The 24299-nt window shown below is 37.5% G+C and overlaps 1 protein-coding gene across 1 annotated transcript in view; it reads left to right on the top strand.

Moving 5' to 3' along the window:
• The first annotated feature begins 286 nt into the window (after positions 1 to 286).
• Positions 287 to 24299, top strand: part of nkain2 (sodium/potassium transporting ATPase interacting 2) — a 185534-nt gene continuing 161521 nt past the window's right edge. Inside the window, exon 1 of the mRNA XM_077219870.1 lies at positions 287 to 1142. Coding sequence (XP_077075985.1) covers positions 1089 to 1142 — 54 coding nt within the window. The 5' untranslated portion in view covers positions 287 to 1088. The remainder of the gene's footprint in view (positions 1143 to 24299) is intronic.

Here is a 24299-nt window from a genome sequence, read left to right on the forward strand (position 1 = left end):
TAGCCATGTGAGCAGGATACAGTCAGGTCGTTTCCGCAGTATAAATCCCTTCATAATCAGCAAAAACGGTATTGTAGAAAATAAACTTTTTATCTCGCCAAAAGAACTTTTCAGCAACAGTAATGGAAGATTAATAAACAAATAGTTATATTACTAACTAGAACGTGTCTTTTCATTGTAGACTTTGAAACCCGAGGGAGCCGTTTAAAGACCTGAAATTCCCCGAGGGCGATTGAAGCAAGTAGCCTACAGCCCGTTATATATCTGCTCTCACGCCCACTGAGAGAGGGAGCAGAGAGCTCATCCGGTGCATTGGGGGACATCCAGGTCCTCATCTGAGCTCTGTACAGCATCAGCACCAGCCGCTGCGTGAGAAACATACCGAGTCGCATCCCCGCGGAGAGCAGCGCCGCGTGCGCTTCATTCAATCTGGAGCGTCAGATGGTGCAAGATGCGCCGCTTCTTTGTCCTCCTCTACACCCGGACTGAGCAAGTTAACACTGGAAGGGGCCAACAGTAGTTGAGGGATCCGAGAAGACACGTTTGAGCTGCACTGAAAGGCTCTTGCAGGACGCGCGCTTGGATTATTGTCCTCATACCACCATTCCCCTGGATTTCCTGCTGGAAAACTAAACGCGCGTCGCGGCTTCCAGAGAAAGAAAACGAGTCATAGCTGTTTAAAATGTGTTAATTCGGTTTCTTTCTCGCGAGGGAGGAGCAATGAGAGCGTAAACAACACTGGGTGGCTTTGTTTCTCAGACACGGACCCGAGGAAGATCACATTGACATGTATTTCAGTGCTGGATTTGGAGAGACCGTTATTTCTCCACTAACTTAGGGAAGTGTTCTCCGTGTCTCTTTGACTTTGCGTTACACCTCAATTCTACTTTTCTAACAAACACATGCAGTTTTCTTCATATATTCTCCCTACACGGTGGAGTTCTTGGGATGCTTTCATCGGAAGGGCGTATTTGATTCGCGTCTATCGCGTTTGGAGTGAAGAAAGATCCATTTAAATCCGTTGTCTGGGCATCATTTTGTGGAGTTACAGCGACCCACGTGGAAACACGGACTCGAAGGAGGGCAAGATGGGCTGTTGCAGTGGTAGATGCACGCTGGCATTTATATGTGGCATGCAATTGGTAAGTGATGCTAAAGTAACATTAATTTCTACCAGCGGTGATGGTGATAGTTTATGGATTCGAACCTACAACCTTTCAGACTACCAGCCAAGATCTTTCATTACTAATTACTTAATTACAGCATCACTTGTTAATAAAAACTGGTGAATTGGTGACTCGGAACAGTCTGATTGGACTAACCTATAAGTGCATAGAGGGTTTGAACCTACAACCTTTCAGATTACACACAGAGGTTTTTTTTTTTAATCTGAATTGGTTACTGGACGCTTGTGATTTGTTATTTAATGAAATTTTATAGAGATCTCACTTTTAATTGTGCAAATAGGTACTGTAGTGAACCCAAGAGTCCACCTGACAAGTGGTCAGTGATACGGCACTAAAATGTATGTGGCCATGGGTAATCTTAGTGGAAATAATCTAGGGCTATATGTGGAAACCCTGCCTCGTTATATTAAACCGGAGGGATGATGGTGCAGGGCTTGTGTCATTAGCCTGGAGCCACTATCATTTATGCTTATCTTCCCACTACCACGGGTCGTGACAGCCAATTAGGACTTTTAAATTTAAGATGCTAAGCCAAGTCACATTGACCTACTAAAGCAGAAAATGATTATTGCATCTGTAGAGCTTAATAGGGATTTTGACTGTTAGAAATCTACATTTAATGTTTTCCTATCCAGTCCCATTTAAAAAGATGATTTCAGTCTGGTGTTTGTACAACAACAAGCTCTGTAAAGAGTAATTTCTCGAGTAAACTCTTCCCGGACTATCTCTATCACACCTTTTGAATCACTCTTTCAGTTACAGTAATGGATAGTGGGCAGCGACAGTCTCGGCATGCCAACCAGCTGGCATGATGAATCAGACGTGTGTGATAAGTGATTGATCACATGACAACTGGCAAGCGTGACTACACTAATCCAAATGGGCGTTTGTAGGTTAATGTATCACGCAGGTCATTAACCCGAAGAATCAGCTGTAGTGGGTGATGTCACCACCTGGTGTCAATTAATCAGACCTTTCTCAGAGTTCATGACTAGAAGTCGCTCTTTAGAGCGCGATGATGTCATAAGCATACAGTTTGAGCTGGATGATGTCATAGGCGAGCAAGTTACTTTTAAGTAGCCGTTGTCTTATGAGCTTTTTTGTTTTGTATATTTCAGAATTAGGGTGGGTTTTTTGCTGATTGATGTAAAAAAAACAATTTTTTATTGGTGCACTGATCTGATTTTTTTTTTTTTGTCCTTTTGTTCTTTTTTGTTTCTCTGAACTTTTCCGATCCCCTTTTCCTCATTTTTGCTACTATTCTGCAAAAGAGTTCATTTTGGGCACAACTGGGATGGCAATTGGAAGGTTTGGAAATACATTGTGGTATTGCAAATGTTTAGTATTTGTTCCTCTTGTCCAATTAAGCACATTTATTCCTGACAACTAAAAAAAAAAATAGTGGCATGAAAGGGTGGGAAAAAATACAGACATTTTATTATGTGAGATATACTTTTTCTTTTGTGAGATACTGTATACTGGGTTGATAACATTTCCTCCAACAACTTTTTTTATACCAAAGATGGCATGTAGATTAGCATGTCGTGTCAGAGTTATGAAGAAAGAAAAAAAAAATGATTGTCTCTTTCGTTCTCTAGCTTTGTTAACAGTTTCTTCCAGGAATGGCTGTAGAAAACCCATAATGCACCCAGCTCTGCTAAATTACCAGGCAGTTTTTATTGCCTAAGGCAATAATACAAATAAATGTGCATAGTTAAAGCATTTATGCGAGTTCTCTCTCTGGTGGTTTTTGTGTCTGGCATGTATAAATGCCTGTGGTCTAAAAGTCTGGCCTGGAGGCCCAACATTCTGACATGGAAACAAAGAAAGGAATATTACTCAAGGGATGTGTTCATGGAGATTGCTCAAAGATGCATTCATACAAAGGACATCTGGTAAAATAGTTTGACTCTATTATGGCTGATGAAGAACTTGATAACACGTTGTCAAATTGTCCTCTTAGCTTCAGCTTCCGACAGCCCCCCAATGATGCATAATGTATACTGAGATGAATACAGCTGGTGAAATCTGCCCATTCCAATTGGCTGCCCGCAAGAGAACTTCTGGGAATCAGGCATGCACAAGTTTTTTATCAGTCAGTCAGGAAGATTTGTTTACATGTTTGCAGATTGCTGCTAATGTTGCAGGGTTTATGGTAGGAGTGGGCGATATGACCAAAATCGGATAAAGCTATGAGTACATTTATTTTATGATAACCATTTATACATATATACAGTGTTTCCTTGTCAGTGTTTCCCGCCACTATCTGTTTCCATGGACACTAATCACCTTCCTCACAGCTGCCTGTCGTTAATGTCTATCATCATTGTGTATTTAAGTTCCTGCCTGTCTTCTGTTCAGTGTCCGGTATTGTTCGTGTGATACACTTTGTGTTGGTGTTTACACGCTGTCAAACCTGTTCGCCTGTCTTTCGTGCAAGTATTATTAAAGAAAGTGTTGAACTACTATCATCTCCGTCTTCCTTGAACCTACCCCTGAAATATATATATATATACTATATGGGGCGGTAGTGGCTCAGTGGTTCATGTAGGTTGTCTACAAACCAAAAGGTTGGTGGTTCTATCCCCGGTTCCACCTGACCAAGTGTCGAGGTGTCCATGAGCAAGACACCTAACCCCAACTGCTCCCGACGAGCTGGATGGCGCCTTGCATGGCTGACACTGCCGTAAGTGTATCAGTGAGCGAGTGAATGGGTGAATGAGAGGCAAATATGTAAAGCACTTTGGTGGCCATTCGGTCTGTGAAAGCGGCAGCGCTATATAAATGCAGTCCATTTACCATATATATTTATATATATATATATAGTTATCTTTGCTTAAAAATAAGAGTTTTATGATATCAAAATTTTTTATGTAATTGAAATGTCATAATTCTTGTCACCAATTTCATTATCACAAAAAACTAATACTAGCCTAAGTAAAAAAAATAAAGTCAAGTAAACAGTCAGTGATAAAATAAGATCAAAGAAACTAATATGACAATAGGATGAAACTACAATAGAACAAAGACACAAATGAAATAGACCTACGTAAAAAAAATTAAAGCACTAGAAATAATAATAATTGTAAGTAATCGCGTGAACACAAACACTGCATTGTCTTCACTATGTAAATTAATACATTTATTCTTATTAAAGTTACAAAATTGAAGGGAGTCTGTCTGTGTCCCTTAGTACTACAAACGTTTTCGTCAACACTTGACCCATTAATACTAACACTAACTATTCTATTTCTATTTAAAAATACTTGCTACGTGTACTCTCCTCATTCATAAGTCGCTTTGGATAAAAGTGTTTGCTAAATGATTAAATGTAATGTAAATGTATATGTAATACAGACTCATGGTGATTTTAGCTAAAACCTACCCCAAACCCTAAACCTTACCCTAAACTTACCCCTGCCATAAAATTTAAATTTACTGTTTCATAAATAAAGTACATTAAAAACTGAGGAAAACAAACCTGATGACTTGCGGAGTCTGGTGATCTATGCAATACGATCTGTATTCCTTATCACTAGGTGGCGATAGTAAACTGAAGAAAGTGAAGTAGAAGAAGAGCGGTACTAATGAAAACATCTGCAATACCATAGGGAATGGCTATGATGACATCCAGAATGGCTAGGGCTGCACGATTAATCGAAAATTAAACAGCACACGATTTGGCAAAGACTGCGTTTTTTTGAATGTGCAGCTTGTCAGTAAAGCACGGCTCTGTGATCAGTAGTAAATGTTGCTTCATCTTTCTGCGCTCTTGCTTATAAACTCCAAATATGCCCCGCAGAAGTAAGGTATCATCATTCCAGGAAATCGCTATTGTCATCATAATATAGCTGTTGGTGAAACAGAAGATCGAAACGCTTTGATTGATTAAACATATTTGACCCTGGATCACAAAACCAGTCACAAGTAGCACAGGTATATTTTTGGCAATATCCAACAATATATTGTGTGAGTCAAAATTATCATTTTTTCTATTATGCCAAAAATCATTAGTATATTAAGTAAAGATCATGTTCCATAAAGATATTTTGTAAATTTCCTACCGTAAATATATAAAAAATATATTTTTGTGAGTGGATGCAGCACAATTGTGAACATAAATGGACAACTTTAAAGGTGATTTTCTCAACGTTTTGATTTTTTTGCACCCCCAGATTCCAGATTTTCAAATAGTCGTTTCTCGACCAAATATTGTCATATCCTAACAAACCATACATCAATGGGAAGCCTATTTATTCAACTTCCCGGTGATGTATAAATCTCAATTGAAAGAAATTGACCCATGTGACTGGTTTTGTGGTCCAGGGTCACATATGGTCTAAATGAGTTCTTCAATCCTTCTCAGGAATTTTCATGATAATAAAGTATATTTATACTTCTATGCTAATCGATATAGCCTTTATCACTGTATAGAATACTATGAAATAATGTCTTGTGCTTTATTCTGTGTTAGAAGCCAAATCATCTCACAGAAGGATGCTCTACTATCGTTAGGAAGTGAGTTTGGAGTAAAAACACGTTATTAAATGTTGTCTTTTGTTGCACAAGAGGTCCATAAATACTTCTCATGTTTGGAAAGATGTTTGACTTGTGTTGCTTTTTAAATGCACGTTATTATCAACTCAAACTCGCAGTGATTTCAGATGAAACAGCCTTTACTACTGATCACAGAGCTGTGCTTCACTGACAAGCTGTGCATAAAAAAATAATCGCAGCCTTTGCAAATTCATAATCGCATTTTTGTGGGTGCATAATTTGTATGCATCTGGTTTTTAGACGCAGTTGGACACTTGCAATTAGGCGGCAAAAATAACTTAGTTCAGTACTCATGTGCTCTATGAGCAGCAGCTTTATGTGTGTCTCTCAGACAGTGTGTGCATATAGTGAAATTAGTTATTGTGCTTGTTTTTAAATCTCAATGCTTGAGATTTACATACATATGCAAACAATAAGCTTTCGTAACCACACTGCACGGCAATTTCACACGACTGTGATGGAGAGGATAGGTCTCCAAATTTCTACCGGTTTAATCATGTCTACCGGTATATCGCCCACCGTTCATTGCATTGGAACATCAAATTATTTAAGGGTTTTGTTTTAGACATGCCTTATCATCTGTTATGTCCTTGAGGGAAGTTCTGCCCATGTGCTTCTCTCAGATTTTGCTCTAATTTCCTTATCTCTGTAAGCTTTTGTGGAAAGTGAAGCATCATAATTGGAACGTTTTACCACTTTGTTGTATGGGTCTGTTGTTGTGGCTGCATCGATTTTATATTTATCTGCCCCTTCACACACTTATCAACAACAGTTGGTCATTATACATGTTCATCAGAAGGCATTTTTTCTGTCTAAGTGGGCAGTACTTGGCCAGAATAAACTATGCAGTGGATTTAGAGAGTTAAAATCTATATGGATTATTTCATAAGTAGCCTATTATTCACCAAGCCTGTTTCTGTTATTTAAATGATTTGATTGAATTAATTGCATGATCAATCACAATTACTACTCAAAATGAATCACATATATCAATGTTTTTATTAAGAAAAGCCCTCTTGAATAAGGATGATTCAAAGATGTTATTGTGGCAGATGAGTTGAATAGACTTTAGAAGGCAATATACTGTTTGTTTATTTTCATTTCCTAGCTTTGGCCTGCAGTCCGAAGCAATGCGTAATGCATTCAGAGTTATTCCATCTGTCCTTGTTCGTTTCGTGCTGTCGGCTTTCAGGAAGTCTGATTTGGCAAGTTGCCTGTTGAATTGTCAGAGTCAGGAACCATGATTACATGTGTTAATGTTTATGCATTTATTTTTTATAATTAATTGTACTAAAGTAACAAATTAAATCGAAGTCCATTCAACCTCAGAAATAGATGCCCAAGGCATTGAAAATTTACAATTTATAAAATACATGTTTAGCCAAATAAACCCAAGATTGAACGTTAACACAGATGTTACCTTGGGAGTAAAAATAGAATGGGTAAATAGAAAAAAAAGGAAAAATTACTTGTTAGATTGTTTCCTCATTGGCGAATAACATATTGTCCAGAGACTGACAGACACCTGTTGTTCTTGAGGTCATGAACTGAGTTTATTTCTAAACTCTCTTGAAATATTATACACCTGGCACTACACATTTCTATAATTGCTTTGTTTTCCGACAGGTATGAATGTATGCTGTCGTTTTTCCTCTTTGAACACCACAAAGACAAAGGTTTAATTGTTGTTTTCCTTCATCGTAATCAGCTGAATGCATGCAGGAGAAAGGCTTGTGTTCTTGAAATTAATTACTCTCCTGAATGCAGGTGATTTGCCAAATGTAGATTTTCTTGAGGTTAATGCCGTGTATTGTGTATGATTGAGTTTGTCCATAAGCATGTAAAAGTGCTGTGACAACTCTGCTTTTTTTTTTATAGATTAGAAGTAGCTAAATGGATTCCTAGCGTACAGATGGAAACGGATCCTTTGCCAAACACAACAATCACATTGGCAGAGTATTTCTCTAAATTGCTGTGCAATGCCTTTGCGACTTGACCTTGATTTTCCAAAACTGACAGATGGTTTCGGAAGCCGTTTTGCATAATTAATCCAAATATTTACATTCTGTCTTAGCAAAGCATTGATGCCATAACTCTACCATGTATAAATTAATGTTTTTGTACACCATGAATTTAAACTTGCTAATAAAAGCTGCATTAACATGCATTTTTGTAAACTTTCTCTCTTACACCTCAACATAATTAAACGACAAGTGCCAGCTCTTTTTCATGTAAATAAGATTTTTGTGCAACATTTACTGATCGCTTGGTTTGTATTACAGTAATTTGCCATCAATCTACAAATAGCCCTCCTGTGCAATATCATTGATTGTAATCAAACTTACATGAATATTAAACATAAACTGTTCTAATTGGCTGTTATGGTGACATCAGTTTCACAAACAAGTTGCTAATTTAACTTGTGCGCAAAATTTAAATATCGCATAAAACATTTGCGAATAAAGCACCATGTGGACAGGCAAAAAGCCTGTGACTAAAAACCATTCCCACCGTGTTTGGTGTAAATCCATTGATTTGTTATGTAAGTTGGACTGTTGAGTCATATAGATTTGTTTGCTAATATTTTCATGAATTTGACAACAAAGAATGCCAGATTGAGAAGCAGGACAGAGATAGAATAGCACAGCAAACAACTGAAGCTCTTTGGCTTTGTGACTGCAACTGAAGAGCTGCCTTTCCGGGAAAAGAAGTGCTTGATATTTGGCTAGTGAATTGAATTGGCTTCTCCACACCACAATCCAAATCTAAAATGGCAGAAAGAATTAATGGCTTTTCAAATGTTATAAATCATTCCTAGCTTAACAAAACCAATAAACACAATTGCTGCAAAGGTGTGGTGGGAATAAGTCTTTGCTGCAGGACATTTTTCAGGCGTTTCTCTTTCCTTTTGGCATTAAATTAACCTTTCTTTTCCCGGCCCGGATGCCTCTCTCGTAGTCCTGAGATTTCAGAGCACAAAAGGTTACAGTGATGATACCTGTGCAGTGCTGCACGCTATTTGCCAGGTTCCCATCTGATTGAGGCAAGCCATAAACATTAGCGTGAATGTCTCCTAGCAACAATAGGTATAATGTTGGATTGCTGCCCAGTAGCTGAACACGGAGGATACAGTCTCCTCATAGTTGCCCTTTTGACCCGTCAAAGCCCAGAACAGTACAAGAAATACATTATGTGTATCATGATGCCTTTTGGCTGGTTTTGTTTTCTGAATCTATTTGATTTGAATTTGCATTTTATGTTCTTGGCAAAGCCTTTCCAACCAAGGCGTTCACATAATAAAGTGCACAAATCACATTAATGGTTGTTTCGGGACAGGTTGCGGAGAATACAAATGATTTAGAAAAAAAATGTTTGGCGTTAGATCAGAAAGATCTCATAAGAAAGTTGGCAATATTAGATCCATTTTCCTTTCAAATGGCTCATCTACAAGATGAACTGTGTGCATTTTAATTTTGTTAATTTTAGTAATTTTATTTGGTGTTGAGAAATCTGTTCCTTTTCTGTTGTTTGGTACGAGATTCATTTATACACAGCATTTTATTAATAGTTTATTAAGAATGTATGGTATTTTTTTACAACAGTACCAATTTAGTCTATATTATGTCATGTCATATTAATTTTAATGAAATTTACTATTCTAAGATGCCATCTAACTGAAATGAAACTAAGTTGGTGAGGAAAAAAATAAAAGTAAACCAAATATTCAAATATTGTATATATTAATTTAAATATGTATGAACATGTAACAAAAACAACATGTGATTGTGAAAACTAATCAGATTTTTCTTAAAAAAAAGTTATGGTAACACTTCACAATAATTATTTATTAAACATTAGTTAACATGAACTAACCATGAGCAATACATTTGTTACTGTTTTTTTAAATCTTTCTTAAGGTTAGTTAATAAAAATACAGCTGTTCAATGTTTGTTCATGTTAGTTCACTGTGCATTTACTAATGTTAATTAATATTAACAAAGATTAACAAATGCTGTATAAGTGCAGTTCATTATTAGTTAATGTTAACTAATGAACCTTATTGTAAAGTGTTACCAAAGTTTTATTTAAAATAATTTAATTATCGTCCTGATGTGAATTTTATATTTATCTCTTTCATTATTATTGGCAAAATCTAAAAACCTTTTGATAAAGGGATAGTTCATCCAAAAATGTCTTTCTTCTGTTGAACACAAATGAATATATTTTGAAGAATGTTGGTAAACAGTTGACGGTAGCATTGACTTAAAAAAATACAATGTAAGTCAATGGCTACCGTCAACTGTCAGGTTACCAACATTCTACAAAACATATTATTTTGTGTTATACAGAAGAAAGAAACTCATGCAGGTTTGGAACAACATGAAGGTGAGTATGACAGAATTAAACATTTTGGGTGAACTATCCCTTTAACAAACATTTAATTTGCTGACGTTTTAAAAAATTTTAAGTAGTCCTGCAGAAATTTCACACTGTATCTTAAATGCATGTTTTATTGTCAGTATTTCAACACATTCGTGACTCGTAAGTGCTGTTATATTCAAGCTGTGTAATCAGTTCCAATAATTATAGTTAAATTGACAGCGTATCCTCTCTGCTTGGCTGTCAGTCATTGCTGCTGTCACTCAAATTATTCACCACCACTCCTGGCAGTGTGCAACCACAATTTGTATCCGGCCACTTTGCGAAAGTCGTTTTACGGTAAAGTTAGCTCACTTTGCATCTGGGAATGAAGCCATCATCTTTTGCGGTTTGGCTGTGTTTCAGCAAACTTTGTTAGAACATCTTCTCCCTAATGCGGATGCCTATAGTTTTTGATCTAATAATAAATAGTCCCTTGTGTTATTGTCTGGAAATATGAATACCCACAACGCTTTTGTATCGCCTGTCTGATAAATCCTCTACGTTGTTGCCACAGCAGAAGCTTTTTTACCTGACTGCAGCGGTAGAGCCTAGAGGATGTGATCCCTTGGGAATACAGACAAAGGCCCTTATGTGCTTCAGCAGAACGAAACGAGGCAGGGCAGTAGAATTGCTGTGAATAAAAGCATTTTTTGCTACATAGCTTTGTATGTGTTTTCCAAGCGTAGTTGAAGTAAAACTGAGAGTTTGTTATTGTCCTTATTCACAGTCACAGGTACGGAGCTGCATGATATTGGAAAAAAACCTTCATTGTGATTATTTTGTTTTTCTGCAATTTATATTGCGATATGAAAACCATTTCACCAGAGGATTTGAATAGCTCTATTTGTAAAGAAATAATCATTCTAGTGCATCTGTATAGAAAATAAATATATAATACATTTCAGGTCACATCCTTATCCTGCTTTATGATTAACATGTCAATTGTAACTGTCTGTTGTCGTAGAGTGCAGATAATGTCGTTGATGAGATTATATTTAGTGCATGATAATGTGGCGTCACCTTCCTTGGTTGTTTACAGCTAAGAAGTGAAATGTGATTAAGTGAGTGAGTTTTAAGTTGGTTTGCTTAATATCAAAAGCCTGTCAATCTGATACAATCATTTAGTGTGGTTCATTATACAAAAGTAAAGTGATTTTATAAAAAATAAAATAATTAAAACAATTAATCATTCCCACCGACTTGGATGTTAAGTCTAAATCTACTCTGGGCAGATTGACTTGATTGTGAAATGTTTTTGCTGTGGACTGTAGGTCAGCAATAGGTTTATGTTAAATATGGAAGGAAAATGTTTTGGCTTTCTCAGCCAATAGGTACTGTATATGCGAATAGTTATGATTCCTTTGATGCTTCACTTAGCGTATGTAATGAATTTGATCAAAATTTTAATTGATCAATAGCCCTTAGTACTAGGGCTGCACGATTTCGAAGAAAAATTCTATAACTCGGTAAATAATGCGATTTTCAATATGCGATACGACAATGCTTTAAGTGTGTAAAATAATTATATTAAATTAAATTTGTTGTTCAACGAATAAGGTGACCATCATGATACTGTAATACTGGTACAGTATGTGTTTGTAAAGTGATTGTGTGATAATGTATTAACTCTCTTGTTTAAAGCGTTCAGTCCTGTAATCCAAAAGGCTGTTTCCTGAGAACATATTGTTACAAGAAAAGCTTTTAGGATGAGTGCTTTTTGATGCCAGAGGAATCATAAATATTTAACCAAGCTGAAATCTAGGTTTAACATTTCTTTGTGTGCCTTTACCTTCAATGTATACGTAGGCCTCAGTTCTTGTTTGCTTTAGAACTGTTTCAGTTTCACAACTTAGTTCAATCCTGTCATCATTTTCACCAAGCAAGAAATAAAGTCATTCTCGTTTGGAACGAAACTAATGATGTAAAGTAGACTAAATTATGACCCAATCATTATTTGTTGGACAAACTGTTCCTTTAAACTATGATTGCATGTAGCTGTAGCTGTAATATGAAGACAACATGTAATCCAATCTGAAGACAGTTACAATACCAACAGCTGCTTTACATGTGACATGTGAACATGTCCAAGCAGAACAGCCACACACACCCTTTGATAACTTCCAGTGGTTAATATGGCTCTGCTGACTGCCTGCAAATGTTACGATAATTTACGATCGATACTTAGTAGTGAGATTGGTCTTTACTTTCCATAAAGTGTTTTATGGGTGACTGCCTGGAATGGCATTTTAGCAGGGTTCACGCCTGAGCATGGCACTTAGCCTGATTACGACTGTGCCTCTGCATATCGTAACATGATAAGAGATTTTCTTACACAGCGATGGCATGCCTGGTTAAAGACGGCTCCATCTCTGCAGGGCCTGCGAGGGCGGTCCTGACGTGTGATCTGTCATCGTGGCGTGGCTCAGGTGAAGAACCGCTCTCGCTGATGAGCTGGGCTGTTCCGCATCTGTTCGGGTCAAAGCCCATATCTAGCACATACTATATAGCCATCCTTCTTTATTTCAAACATTGTCTGGGAAACACCTGCTCTCTATGACTTGGGTATTTTAACCAGTTCATTTTTTAATTTAATTGCATTTGAAGCTAAAAAGGATACAGAATTGCCATTTAAATGTGAATGTAAGGAATTAGAATTCAAATGAATGTTAAGAAATTCATAACTATATACCTTTTCAGGAAAAGCAAAGTTTTTCAGGACAGACTGAATTTTAGCTACATGTAAGTAAAATGTTAGGCTATTTGAAAGTTTTAAATGATGTATTTAAAATTTAAAGGAAGATGGATGGATGGATAGTCCACGGGATAATGGGTCTGGTATTTTTTATTTTTTTTGCCAAACAAAATCACCTTTATGTCTCATGATAATAGAGAGTTCAATCACATTCCCACATTTTTTCTATTTAGGTGACATAATTGTCTGTTAAGAGAAGATAGCCACAGTAATTGGCTCCATAGGGCTCTGGAGTCCAGCGTAATATCCTTCACTTCTTAAAGGAACCTATAGGGTTCCATCAAAGCTATTAGAGTGAGAGGAGCAGATGTGTGGTGTCCACATGAAGCGGTTTTGATGGAAGCAGGTTATGGGAACTGAAGGCATTGTTAGCCAGGGCACATGGTGGCAGATCACGTGCTTTAATGTGCCTCAGGCCATTGCCAATGGCTTCATATTACAGTGTGCAAATGTAATTACGTTCTTGGTGCACAGGAAGAGAAGCCTTTATGGAATATGTTAGCTGTATTAGACACACTTTTTACCAGATACATTTAAATGGGGTTTAGCTGATTTGCTGTCATTGGGCTTGGCTTGAAAAGTGGAACTGACAAATTGATAGTTTTTGCTTTTGACTTCCCACAACGATTGAAAACGCCTTCCTGCTGTCCCCAAGGTCGGATGGTGGAGCGCGTGAGTTCAAACTTATTTTATTTAAGTTAAGTTAACTCTCCTGAGCTATAAAAAGGCTTTAGCAACAAGGTAGAATTCCTAGGTCAACCAACTTTAATCAAAAAGGCGACATTGGTTGACTAGTGTCGACAGCTCAGCTAGCATACTGAGATTCTCTCTTCATACAGTAGTCTGTTCTTTAATTATTGTTTTCAGTCGTCATGACTGCTGCTGCGCTACGTAGGAGGTGTGCTTAGATTTTCAAATGCAATGACTACACCATAAGGCGCTGAGCTAGCCTATGTTTTAAAGATATACCATTTAGCACAACATTAAGAAATCCAGTCAAGACTAAACTCACAGTAGGGCTGCTACTTCAGACTGCATGTATATCTCAACGGTTGCATTATGATCTCTTTAATATTTGAGTTGTTTAAGCAAATGGAGAATTTTACTCAGGTCCTGCCTGGCTGTTTGCGATTGGTTTTAGCTTGTTTAAGCTAGCGTTCAGCTGGTTTCCCAGTCTGACCAGCAGACAGTGCCCAAAACCCTCCTATACCAGCCAATATATCAGTCTTTCCAGGCAGAGAGACCAGCTAAGACCAACAAACTAGCTTAGGTTGGTTTTAAAACTTTTTTTTCAACAGGGATGAACCATCTTACTCTCCTGATCGAGGAACAAGCTTGACGCGCAAAAAAATATTAACACTTTTTGTTATACTGGTTGAAACTCTTTTCACATCCTGATAGCAATCAATAATAAAAGGGGTTTTCGAAAGAATTTTCGTACAATCTCGCGCAGACATCACACATCCGCACGTTCTGTAAGGCTGCAGAGTTGTGGATAGTCACCGAGTGCTTTAAACAAACAGCAACAGCCTTTTACAGTTCCTCCTGAACCAAAACAACAAGCTTATGCTGCGTTCACGACATGTCATAACTGTTTACGAGATGGCAACCCATGACCCAGAGCCGTTCACGTCCTCAGACTCAGATTTTTGTGTTTCTATGTCAACACTATCAATGCTGAAATGAATCTGCAGCGGTCAGGTGGTACAAGGAAGAGCTCTGTTAGTTGTTTACGGTCATTATTATTGTATGTATGTTTTGTGCTGTGAGAAATTAAGTAAGGATATTATGCTTTCAAACCTAGCTTTGCATTGCTAGCCTCTCCAATATTGCTTAACCTTCCTTTAAATAAATGACATGTTACTCAGAGACTGACATGTTTGGCTTGCCAAAAATGTTACATTCAGCGGTCACAAATTCATTGACTTTAGTAAATAAAGTTAATTTTTTACCAAGAAAGGAGTGGTTTTGATGCACAAAGTTGTTTTTTATTGTCTCTTATAACACAAATCTTTTATTTAAACCAATGAAAATGCAGTTCCTGTTGTAATTAATAGTGAAAAGTCACTTTTAAAAACTGTTGTCCCATTATTACCCAGCAGATTTAGACTCTTTTAGCCACAAATGCGAGCCAAATGCTCACTCTGTCGAGCCCTGCTGGGAAGGGTAATTTAACACTAGTAGCTCTACACATTCACGTATTTGCTGTTTTCCAGTTTGAAATGCTTGTTGTTGACCCATTTATTTCATCCATAAACCTGCTTCATCATTTATTAGGTCATTTGGGGATGTCACTTCGTAATACACTAAGCGCCCCATCTTAGGAATCAAACGATGATTGTGAGTCAGCCTGCCAGGATTTTAGTGGCATTGTTCTTGCTGTCAGTGAAAAAATAATCGCTGTCTGCCACTCATAAATATAATTTCCTTGAAAACTGTGAGCCATGCACCGCTGTGGGGGAGTTCTGATTGCATTGGAGGTGACAGAGCCGGTGTCAGACTGCCTGTTTCAACATAGTGACCTTGTAGAACTGGGGGAAGTGGTCAGGGATGATGGATTTCCTCACGCTTATGATGCTTGTCTGTCGCACCCCTGGGAAAGACTCTGCGGAGTGAGGATTTCAAAGAAACAACCTTTTTCCATTTTATAGTAAAAAATCGTCCGTCAGAAAACGTAAAATGCCATGCCGTGTCATTTTACACTCAGATTTATTGGGATTGAACTTTTTCTCCCGTGACAGGAAGTTAAACTGCCCATGCCACCAATAAAGGGCAAGTCTATGTTAGAAACAGAATCTGGTACATTTTCTTTATATTTTGAGATGTAAGATGAAAACATACGTATGGTACCATTCAAAAGTTTGGGGTCAGATTAGATGTGTTTTTGAAAGACATCTCTTATGCTTAATACAGTAAAAACAGCAATATTGTGAAATATTACAATTTAAAATAACTGTTTTCTATTTAAATAGATTTTAAAATTTTATTTTACATAACATATTAGCGGTTCATCCGTTGGATACCTGCGTGCTGATTTGGTGCTCAAGAAACATTCCTTATTAATGTCAATGTTGAAAACGGTTGTGCGGTCTGATGTTTTTGTGTAATTCATGATACATTTTTTCAAGATTCTTTGATAAATAGAAAGGTAAAAAATATAGCATTTATTAGATTATACTTTTTAACAATCTGAAAGTCTTAACTGTCACTTCTGATCTATGTAATGCATCTTTTAATACACTTTCTTAGATGTTTTTGAGATAATTATATGATCCCTTAAACAACTCCTGAACTATTTCATGTTTTCTTTGTGATTTATGTGTCTTAAATGTATGTTTGCACATTTGCATTTCTATGCATATATACATAAATAATTCCCCTAATTTCCTGCCAAGGTGTCACATGGAACAGCATCAGCCTGTTTAATCAGTGATAAACCGCACAAGCATTTTGTTGAGCATATGCGTGAGAAAGACAGATTGAGGGAGAAAAACAGGTTTGTAAAATAAGAAAAATAAGCCACACACAAATGTCTTGTATATATACACCCCAGAAACGAGAGCTAAAGAGGTGTATAATGGGCATAAATGAATTAACGAGTGGTTGGCTGAAGTTGCTGGGTTCAGTCACAGAGCGAGGTGCTGAGCTGGCTAATGAGATGTGGAGGCAGCCTGGCTCTTTTAATGGGAAAGGTCAGGCATGTCAGCTGCCATTACTGTTCTCTGTCCTGCTGACGCTACATTGAGATCTCAACTTGTTAATAGCCTAGAACTTCACTCGAGGCGTATTAAACCTGTCCAAAAGTTTCCTTGTGGCTTTACTGGCATCCATCCTTCCATCGTTCTATCATACTTCTATCCATCGTTCAATCATCCATCCATCCGTCATCCATCTATCGTTCTATTGTCTGTACATCCATCCATCGTTCTATCTGTCCTTCATTCTATCATCCATCCATCCATCCATCATCCATATTTTTCTATCGTCTGTAAATCCATCCATCCATCCATCGTTCTATCGTCTGTACATCCATCCATCCATCCATTGTTATATCATTCTATCCGTCCTTCATTCTATCATCCATCCATCATCCATCGTTCTATTGCTGTACATCCATCCATCCATCGTTCTATCGTCTGTACATCCATCCATCCATCCATTGTTATATCGTTCTATCCGTCCTTCATTCTAACATCCATCCATCATCCATCGTTCTAACGTCTGTACATCCATCCATCCATCCATCCATCCATCCATCGCTCTATCGTCTGTACATCCATCCATCCATCCATCGTTCTATCGTCTGTACATCCATCCATCCATCCATCACTCTATCGTCTGTACATCCATCCATCCATCCATCCATCCATCCATCCATTGCTCTATCGTCTGTACATCCATCCATCCATCCATCGTTCTATCGTCTGTACATCCATCCATCCATCCATCGTTCTATCGTCTGTACATCCATCCATCCATCGCTCTATCGTCTGTACATCCATCCATCCATCCATCGCTCTATCGTCTGTACATCCATCCATCCATCCATCCATCCATCGTTCTATCGTCTGTACATCCATCCATCCATCCATCGTTCTATCGTCTGTACATCCATCCATCCATCCATCCATCGTTCTATCGTCTGTACATCCATCCATCCATCCATTGTTATATCGTTCTATCCGTCCTTCATTCTAACATCCATCCATCATCCATCGTTCTAACGTCTGTACATCCATCCATCCATCCATCCATCGCTCTATCGTCTGTACATCCATCCATCCATCCATCGTTCTATCGTCTGTACATTCATCCATCCATCCATCGCTCTATCGTCTGTAAATCCATCCATCATCCATCGCTCTATCGTTCTATCATCTGTACATCCATCCATCCATCAATCGTTATATCTTTCTATCCGTCCTTCATTCTATCATCCATCCATCATCCATCGTTCTTTCATCTGTACATCCATCCATCCATCCATCCATCCGTTGTTATATCGCTCTATCCATCCTTCATTCAATCATCCATCCATCATCCATTGTTCTGTCATCTGTACATCCATCCATCCATCGTTCTATCCATCCTTCATTCTATCATCATCCATCCATCATTATATCGTCTGTACATCCATCCATCCATCATTCTATTATCCATCGTTCTATCTATGCACATCCATCCATCATTCTATTGTTATATTATTTCTTGTCTGTCATCCATCCACCCATCCATTATTCTATCATCCTTCCATCCGTCTGTCCATTCATCCATCGTTCTATTGTTCTAACATTCTATCCATCTATAATTCTATCATCTAAACATCAATACATCCATTCTATCATCCGTACATCCATCCATCATTCTATTGTCCTATCATCCATCCATCCTTCCTTCCATCTATCCATCATTCTATCATCCTTTCCTTCGTCTGTCTTTCCGTCCATCCATCATTCCATTTTTCTATCGGTCTATCCATCTATCGTTCTATCATCCATCCAGCCATCATTCTATAATCTGTACATCCATCCATCCATCATTCTATTGTTCTATCATCCATTCATCATTCTATCATCTTTCTGTCTGTCTGTCCATCCATCCATTGTTCTATTGTTCTGCGTTCTGTCCATCCATCCATCCATCGTTCTATCATCCTACATCCATCCATCCATTGTTCTATCGTCTGTACATCCATCCACCCATCGTTCTATATCATCCATCCATTCATCCATCCAATCGTCCATCCATCCATCGTTCTATCATCCTTCTGTCCATCCATCCATCCATTGTTCTATTGTTCTAACGTTCTCTCCATCTATCATTCTATCATCCATTCATCATTCTACTGTCCGTACATCCATCCACCCATCCATCATTCTATTGTTCTATCATCCATCCATCCATCCATCCATCCATCCATCCATCCATCCATCCATCCATCCATCCATCCATCCATCCATCCATCCATCCATCCATCCATCCATCCATCCATCCATCCATCCATCCATCCATCCATCCATCCATCCATCCATAATATTTCTTAAGGGCCTTATGCGCCAGAGAAACAAGGGCGCCGCCATCTTTGGAATATTGTCTTTGAACTGTTTTTTGCGGTCGCTCTGTATATCTCTATGGGATTGCTGTCCAGGAGTAATTAGCTTTTGAAGTGGATTTACTTGATGTAAAGTTAACAAAAGTTATCATGAGGATTGTAATGTTTAAAGCAGATATCTTAACAAATGTCAGTATACCGGGAAGATTTTAAAATGAGCCGTTCATTTATAAATAGGCAAGATCGTTGTGAAAATACAGACCGGAAGACAAAAGACAACGAGCGCATCGCTGAAAAGGGGCGGGGCTACATAAGTTCTATATAGAAGAAAATTCTATTTTTTGTTTTATGGACCATGCTGGAAAAGCACTTAATTTCCCCAAATGCTTCAATTTAGTTTATACAGTATATTACATAATCAATCAATTAATCTGTACATTTGTCCTTTGTACCTATTGTGCTTTATTATAGTGATAATGCACTAGTGTAAGAATTGTTTTCGTAGGTGGCAGGCGCAGCCACAAGGTTGTATCTTGAGTCTCAGAAGTGGTATGGTTGCTTTTATTTTCCCATTGGTGGGGAGCTTCAGCAAGAGTGACAGTGAGTTTGGTGAAGTTGAAGACATGACTCTAGCATTGAATACAGGGGGGGATACTCACAGGGACGCCACACATCAGTGTCGCACTGTCATTCTGTCCCAGTTTGTCGAGGATAATACGTATACATCCCTGTCGCTACTGGGCTGAAAAATGGGCATACATACAACACCTTCTCAGGCTTCCAGAGTTTGTGAGAGTGAATAATTTCTCATGATGCTTTGGGTGTTCTACCTCACTTATAATAATACTAAGCAGGAAGAAAAGAATTGGTAGCCTTTGTGGAAAGCAGTCATAGTTTCTAGATGCGGAAAGCAGTCATACTTGCTGTTGAAGTGACTGGTGTTTTGTAGACTTCAAGGCTGATGTTTTGTAGTATTTGGGGTCTTCTGTTATTATTGTATTCAGTGTGACTTTTTAAAATAGTTTTTATAAGTCACAAAGAAAATATTATACTCTTCTTTTCATTAGCATTACAATTAGTCTCTTGCTTTTGGGGTGAATTCGCTAAACAGTTGTGCCACTTTCAGTAAAAACTGAAAAATGATTATTTGCAAAACACCTGCAATCCAGGTCCTCTATGCACTCATATTTAAATGTATGTTATTTTAAGCTCAAACATGCCTCATTTTTATGTAAATTAGGCTTTTTCTAGATCAGAACTCCCAAAACAAGCAAATTCTGTGAATAGTAGAGGATCTCCTTTAAATGTTACAGAGCTTTTGACTCATTACAAATTGATTACCATTTATTATATAATTTGTTAACAAAAACATCAATATTTTAGTGGCATCGATATCTGTTGTCCATATTTTTTGCAGGATTTGAAGTGATTTCATATGCTTAGACTTGTGTGATTTTCCTGAACGTTTCTGACTTGCTTGATGAGAATGTGTACAGCGCTGTGTTTGTTTGCCCTGTTTAACATAATTCTCTGGTATTTATATTCTCTATAAGCTTAACTAAGCTGTGTAAGCCAGTGTGGAACTGAATAATGGTACATGTGTTTGCTATCATAAAATGGATAGTTTACCTAAACATAAAAAATCTGTCATCATTTACTCACCCTCATGTTGATCCAAACCTGTATGTACACGAAAGATTATATTTCGAAGAGCAACATTGGACTCCATAGACTTTCATTGTATGCATTGGAATGCATTTCATTGGAACGACATGAGGGTATGTAAATGATGACATTTGGATTCTGTCCACAAATTTGAAACGGTCATTGTGTAATGTAGCATCACTCAACGCTTTCTTGAGGATGCACTTGTAGATTATCGATCATCATTTTAGGGCTGGACATTAATAGAGTCTTCACTTATGGGAAATATGTGCTGACCCATGGCGATGTCATACGGACATGAGTAATAGCAGAAAATGAGACTGAAGCTGATGCCCTTGTGACCCTCATTGGTAGGCTTGACAGGAGCGGGTCAATATTGTCTTCCTGTTTAATTTATCTAATTGCTTGACCTATGAAATGAAAGGTCACAGCTGCTGCTCAAAGGTTTTATCAGTTCATTGACCATTTTAAGGCGTTTAATGGTGAATTTTCTTTTAGATTTTTATGTATATCTAATTTTATACAGGGTGAAATAAAGAGTTAAATAGTCTTCTATTCTCAAAAGCCTTCCTTGCCGGACAAATTCCCATTCGCCTTGTGAATTGTCATTAGAGTTTCGCTCTGTAATCTGTACACGTCTGTGCTAAGCAGCCCCAAAACGAGTTCATAGGCAATAGCACATCCTCCGGTCTTCCATGACTGGTAATTAAGTAGCAAAATTTCTGACACATTCATTACTAGACGGCCTACGGACGCTAGCGTTTACGGCGTTTTATAGGTCGTGACTGGTGTCAGACTGTCAGAAAACTGTTGATGGAGGAAAATTATCATGCATTTAGAGTGCATGATTAAAAGACCACAAGGACTTGTGAATGCAGGTTGCATTTACAACAGCGACACACTGGGGGACTTTTTTATTAAGCGAAGACTGAGTGCTTACATACATTTTAGCCAAAAAAGAAAGCAATGTTGTTATAATTTTTAAGTTTTTTCCTAAAATAACTGCTCGGAGACCATGTAAATGACCATGTAAAGAACTGCAAAAGAAGTTGATCAGAAAATGTGGTTGTTGTGAGGTCAAGCGAAGCGGTTGTTTACATTAAAACAAAGTCAAAAATGTACAGTAGCAAAAAAAAACATAGTTCAATTTGCTGTTTCTTCTTTTGTCATTCTTTAGGCGGATATATAGTATATAAACTTTTTGATACATTTTAAATCGTTTTATTCTGCAAGAATGCATTAAATTGATCAGATGGGACAGTCAAGACGTAATAAAATGTATCAGCTTCCACAAAAATATTAAGCATCTGTTTTAAACATTGATAATGATAAGACATGTTTATTGAGCAGCAAATCATCATAGCATGATTTTTGAAGGATTATTCAACAGTAGGTTATGTTGTACTGTGTAGACTGTTTATGGTTATTGATCATGAAGGATCAAGAGTTTAGAAATCTAATTCTAAATCTTCATCAGCTGTCAATATATCGTCATTATGTCAAAATACTAATTTATTTAGTTTTGTATGAAACCATTCTAATCCTGTAGTAATTACCTTTTTAATAATTATTTTTTTTACAAAATATAACTGTATTCTGATTTTTTTTTTGACATAACTCTAACAAATTACAGTTACCAGTTTTTTTGTATCCTGATTATGGAACGCCGTTACATGTATGCTGTTACTCCCCAACCCTATATATATATTTTTTATATATATATCACATTTTTATTAATTTCAACATTAAAATAATAAATAATATAATGCATTTATAGTAATAATTACAGTATTATTTATTAATAGTGTTCTTTTTGAGGAGCATTGGGTCAGAGAAAGTGATGATTGGAAATCATTGAGAGAGAGAGAGAGAGAGAGAGAGAGAGAGAGAGAGAGAGAGAGAGAGAGAGAGAGAGAGAGAGAGAGAGAGAGAGAGAGAGAGAGAGAGAGAGAGAGAGAGAGAGAGTGGTGGAGGTAGAACAAGAGCAAGGAAGATTGGGGGTCAAACAGAAGTGGTGGAAAGAAGGAATAAGTTGGGAGAGAGGAAACATGTGTGCAAAGGAGATGGAAACTATAGATGAGGGAGATTGAGACAGGCTTGAAGAGTGAGACAATCAGAGAGAGAGAGAGAGAGAGCCAGAGCTCTGAGCGTCCCGGATAAGCTCAGAACAGCTCAGGAGTTGATAGCACTCGACTGCTCGAGGGTGGCTGGAAATAAGACAAACTGTCCCTCGCTGTCAAGCCTTCAGGACTGATTGATCTGTTATCTCTCTGCACAATTTATCTCTCACTTGCTTTATTACCGTTTGTGTGTGTCCGTGTGTGTGTCCGTGTGTGTGTGTCCGTGTGTGTGTGTCTGTGAGAGAGAGAGAGAGAGAGAGAGAGAGAGAGAGAGAGAGAGAGAGAGCAAGTCAAAGAGGCACTTGGTAAGTGAGACCATCTCCACATGAAAGGTGTACTAAGTGCAAAGACTTCTGTGAGTTTAGTCTCAACAAAGTTGTGAAATCAGAAATAAATGTACACTTTTACTTTTACTTAAAAAATCATAATAACATGCATATTGTTTACATTTTATGGCTGTACTATTGAAGCTAATGTTTAATGTTCATGGAAAGGCCCTATTCACTTTCAGGAAATATCGGAAATGATATATGTATACATTCATATTTTTTCTTTATTTTAAAATTAAAAAGAAGTGATGGCAAAGCTGAATTTTCAGCATCATTACTCCAGCTTCAGTGTCACATGATCCTTCAGAAATCATTCTAATATGCCTATCTAGTGCTCAAGAAACATTTCTGATTATTATTAATATTGAAAACATTTTTGTCACTAGAAATGCTATTAATTAAACTTAACTTGAACTAAACCTGCAATAATCCTTTCATATCCTTTGTATTTCAATCAATATATTATTTATCTACCAATTATGAATTGCCTAATTGGAGCAATCAAGCAGAATGAATAATATCATCCATAACTATAATTTGACATAGTTGAGTTACTTCTACCCAGCAAAATGTGGTATTGTCAGTTACACCTTTTAACCTGTGGATGGTTCACACATAATCTTAGTGTTATTTCCTGACCTTTTACTGTCGTTTCAGAAGAAGCATGTGGACTAAAGGTTGATGCTCAGCTCTGCTGATTTTAATGTCCAATCTTTACGGTCGCGTCTGGGTCAAAACCCTGCCTGTTTGCTGTTCAAAACTAATCAGACCCTGTTCTGGACTTCATCAAGGTTGACTACTCAAGACAGACTGATTTGTTACACAAACTGACACTCAGCAGTCTTTGCTCACCGGCTATTATGAAAAATCCATACATCGACAATGGACACGGTGCTGTAAACACTTTGAAACCAAAACGTTGACTAAGCTAAATCATCCATTAAAATAATGAATGACTCTTAATTTAATTCTATCTTCGTTCATGTGCGGATCCATTATTTCTCTGTTTTGGTCCGTCAGAAGAGGAAGTTGCAGGCGTCTCGTATCAGAAGACTTGGACTGCGGATGCTTGTGTGTGTGTGTGTGTGTGTGTGTGGTACCTCCATAGCAATATCATAAGTAGTATGAGACTTAAAGTGCCGGGCTTGTATAAGATGGATGGAATTGGCTGATAAATTGCATTAGAGGGAAAGCATAGAGTGTCTCCTGCCAGAT

This window comes from Siphateles boraxobius, unplaced genomic scaffold (genome assembly GCF_051911475.1).
Source record: "Siphateles boraxobius isolate OS27281-9 unplaced genomic scaffold, OSU_SipBor_1 8, whole genome shotgun sequence".
NCBI lineage: Eukaryota > Metazoa > Chordata > Actinopteri > Cypriniformes > Leuciscidae > Siphateles > Siphateles boraxobius.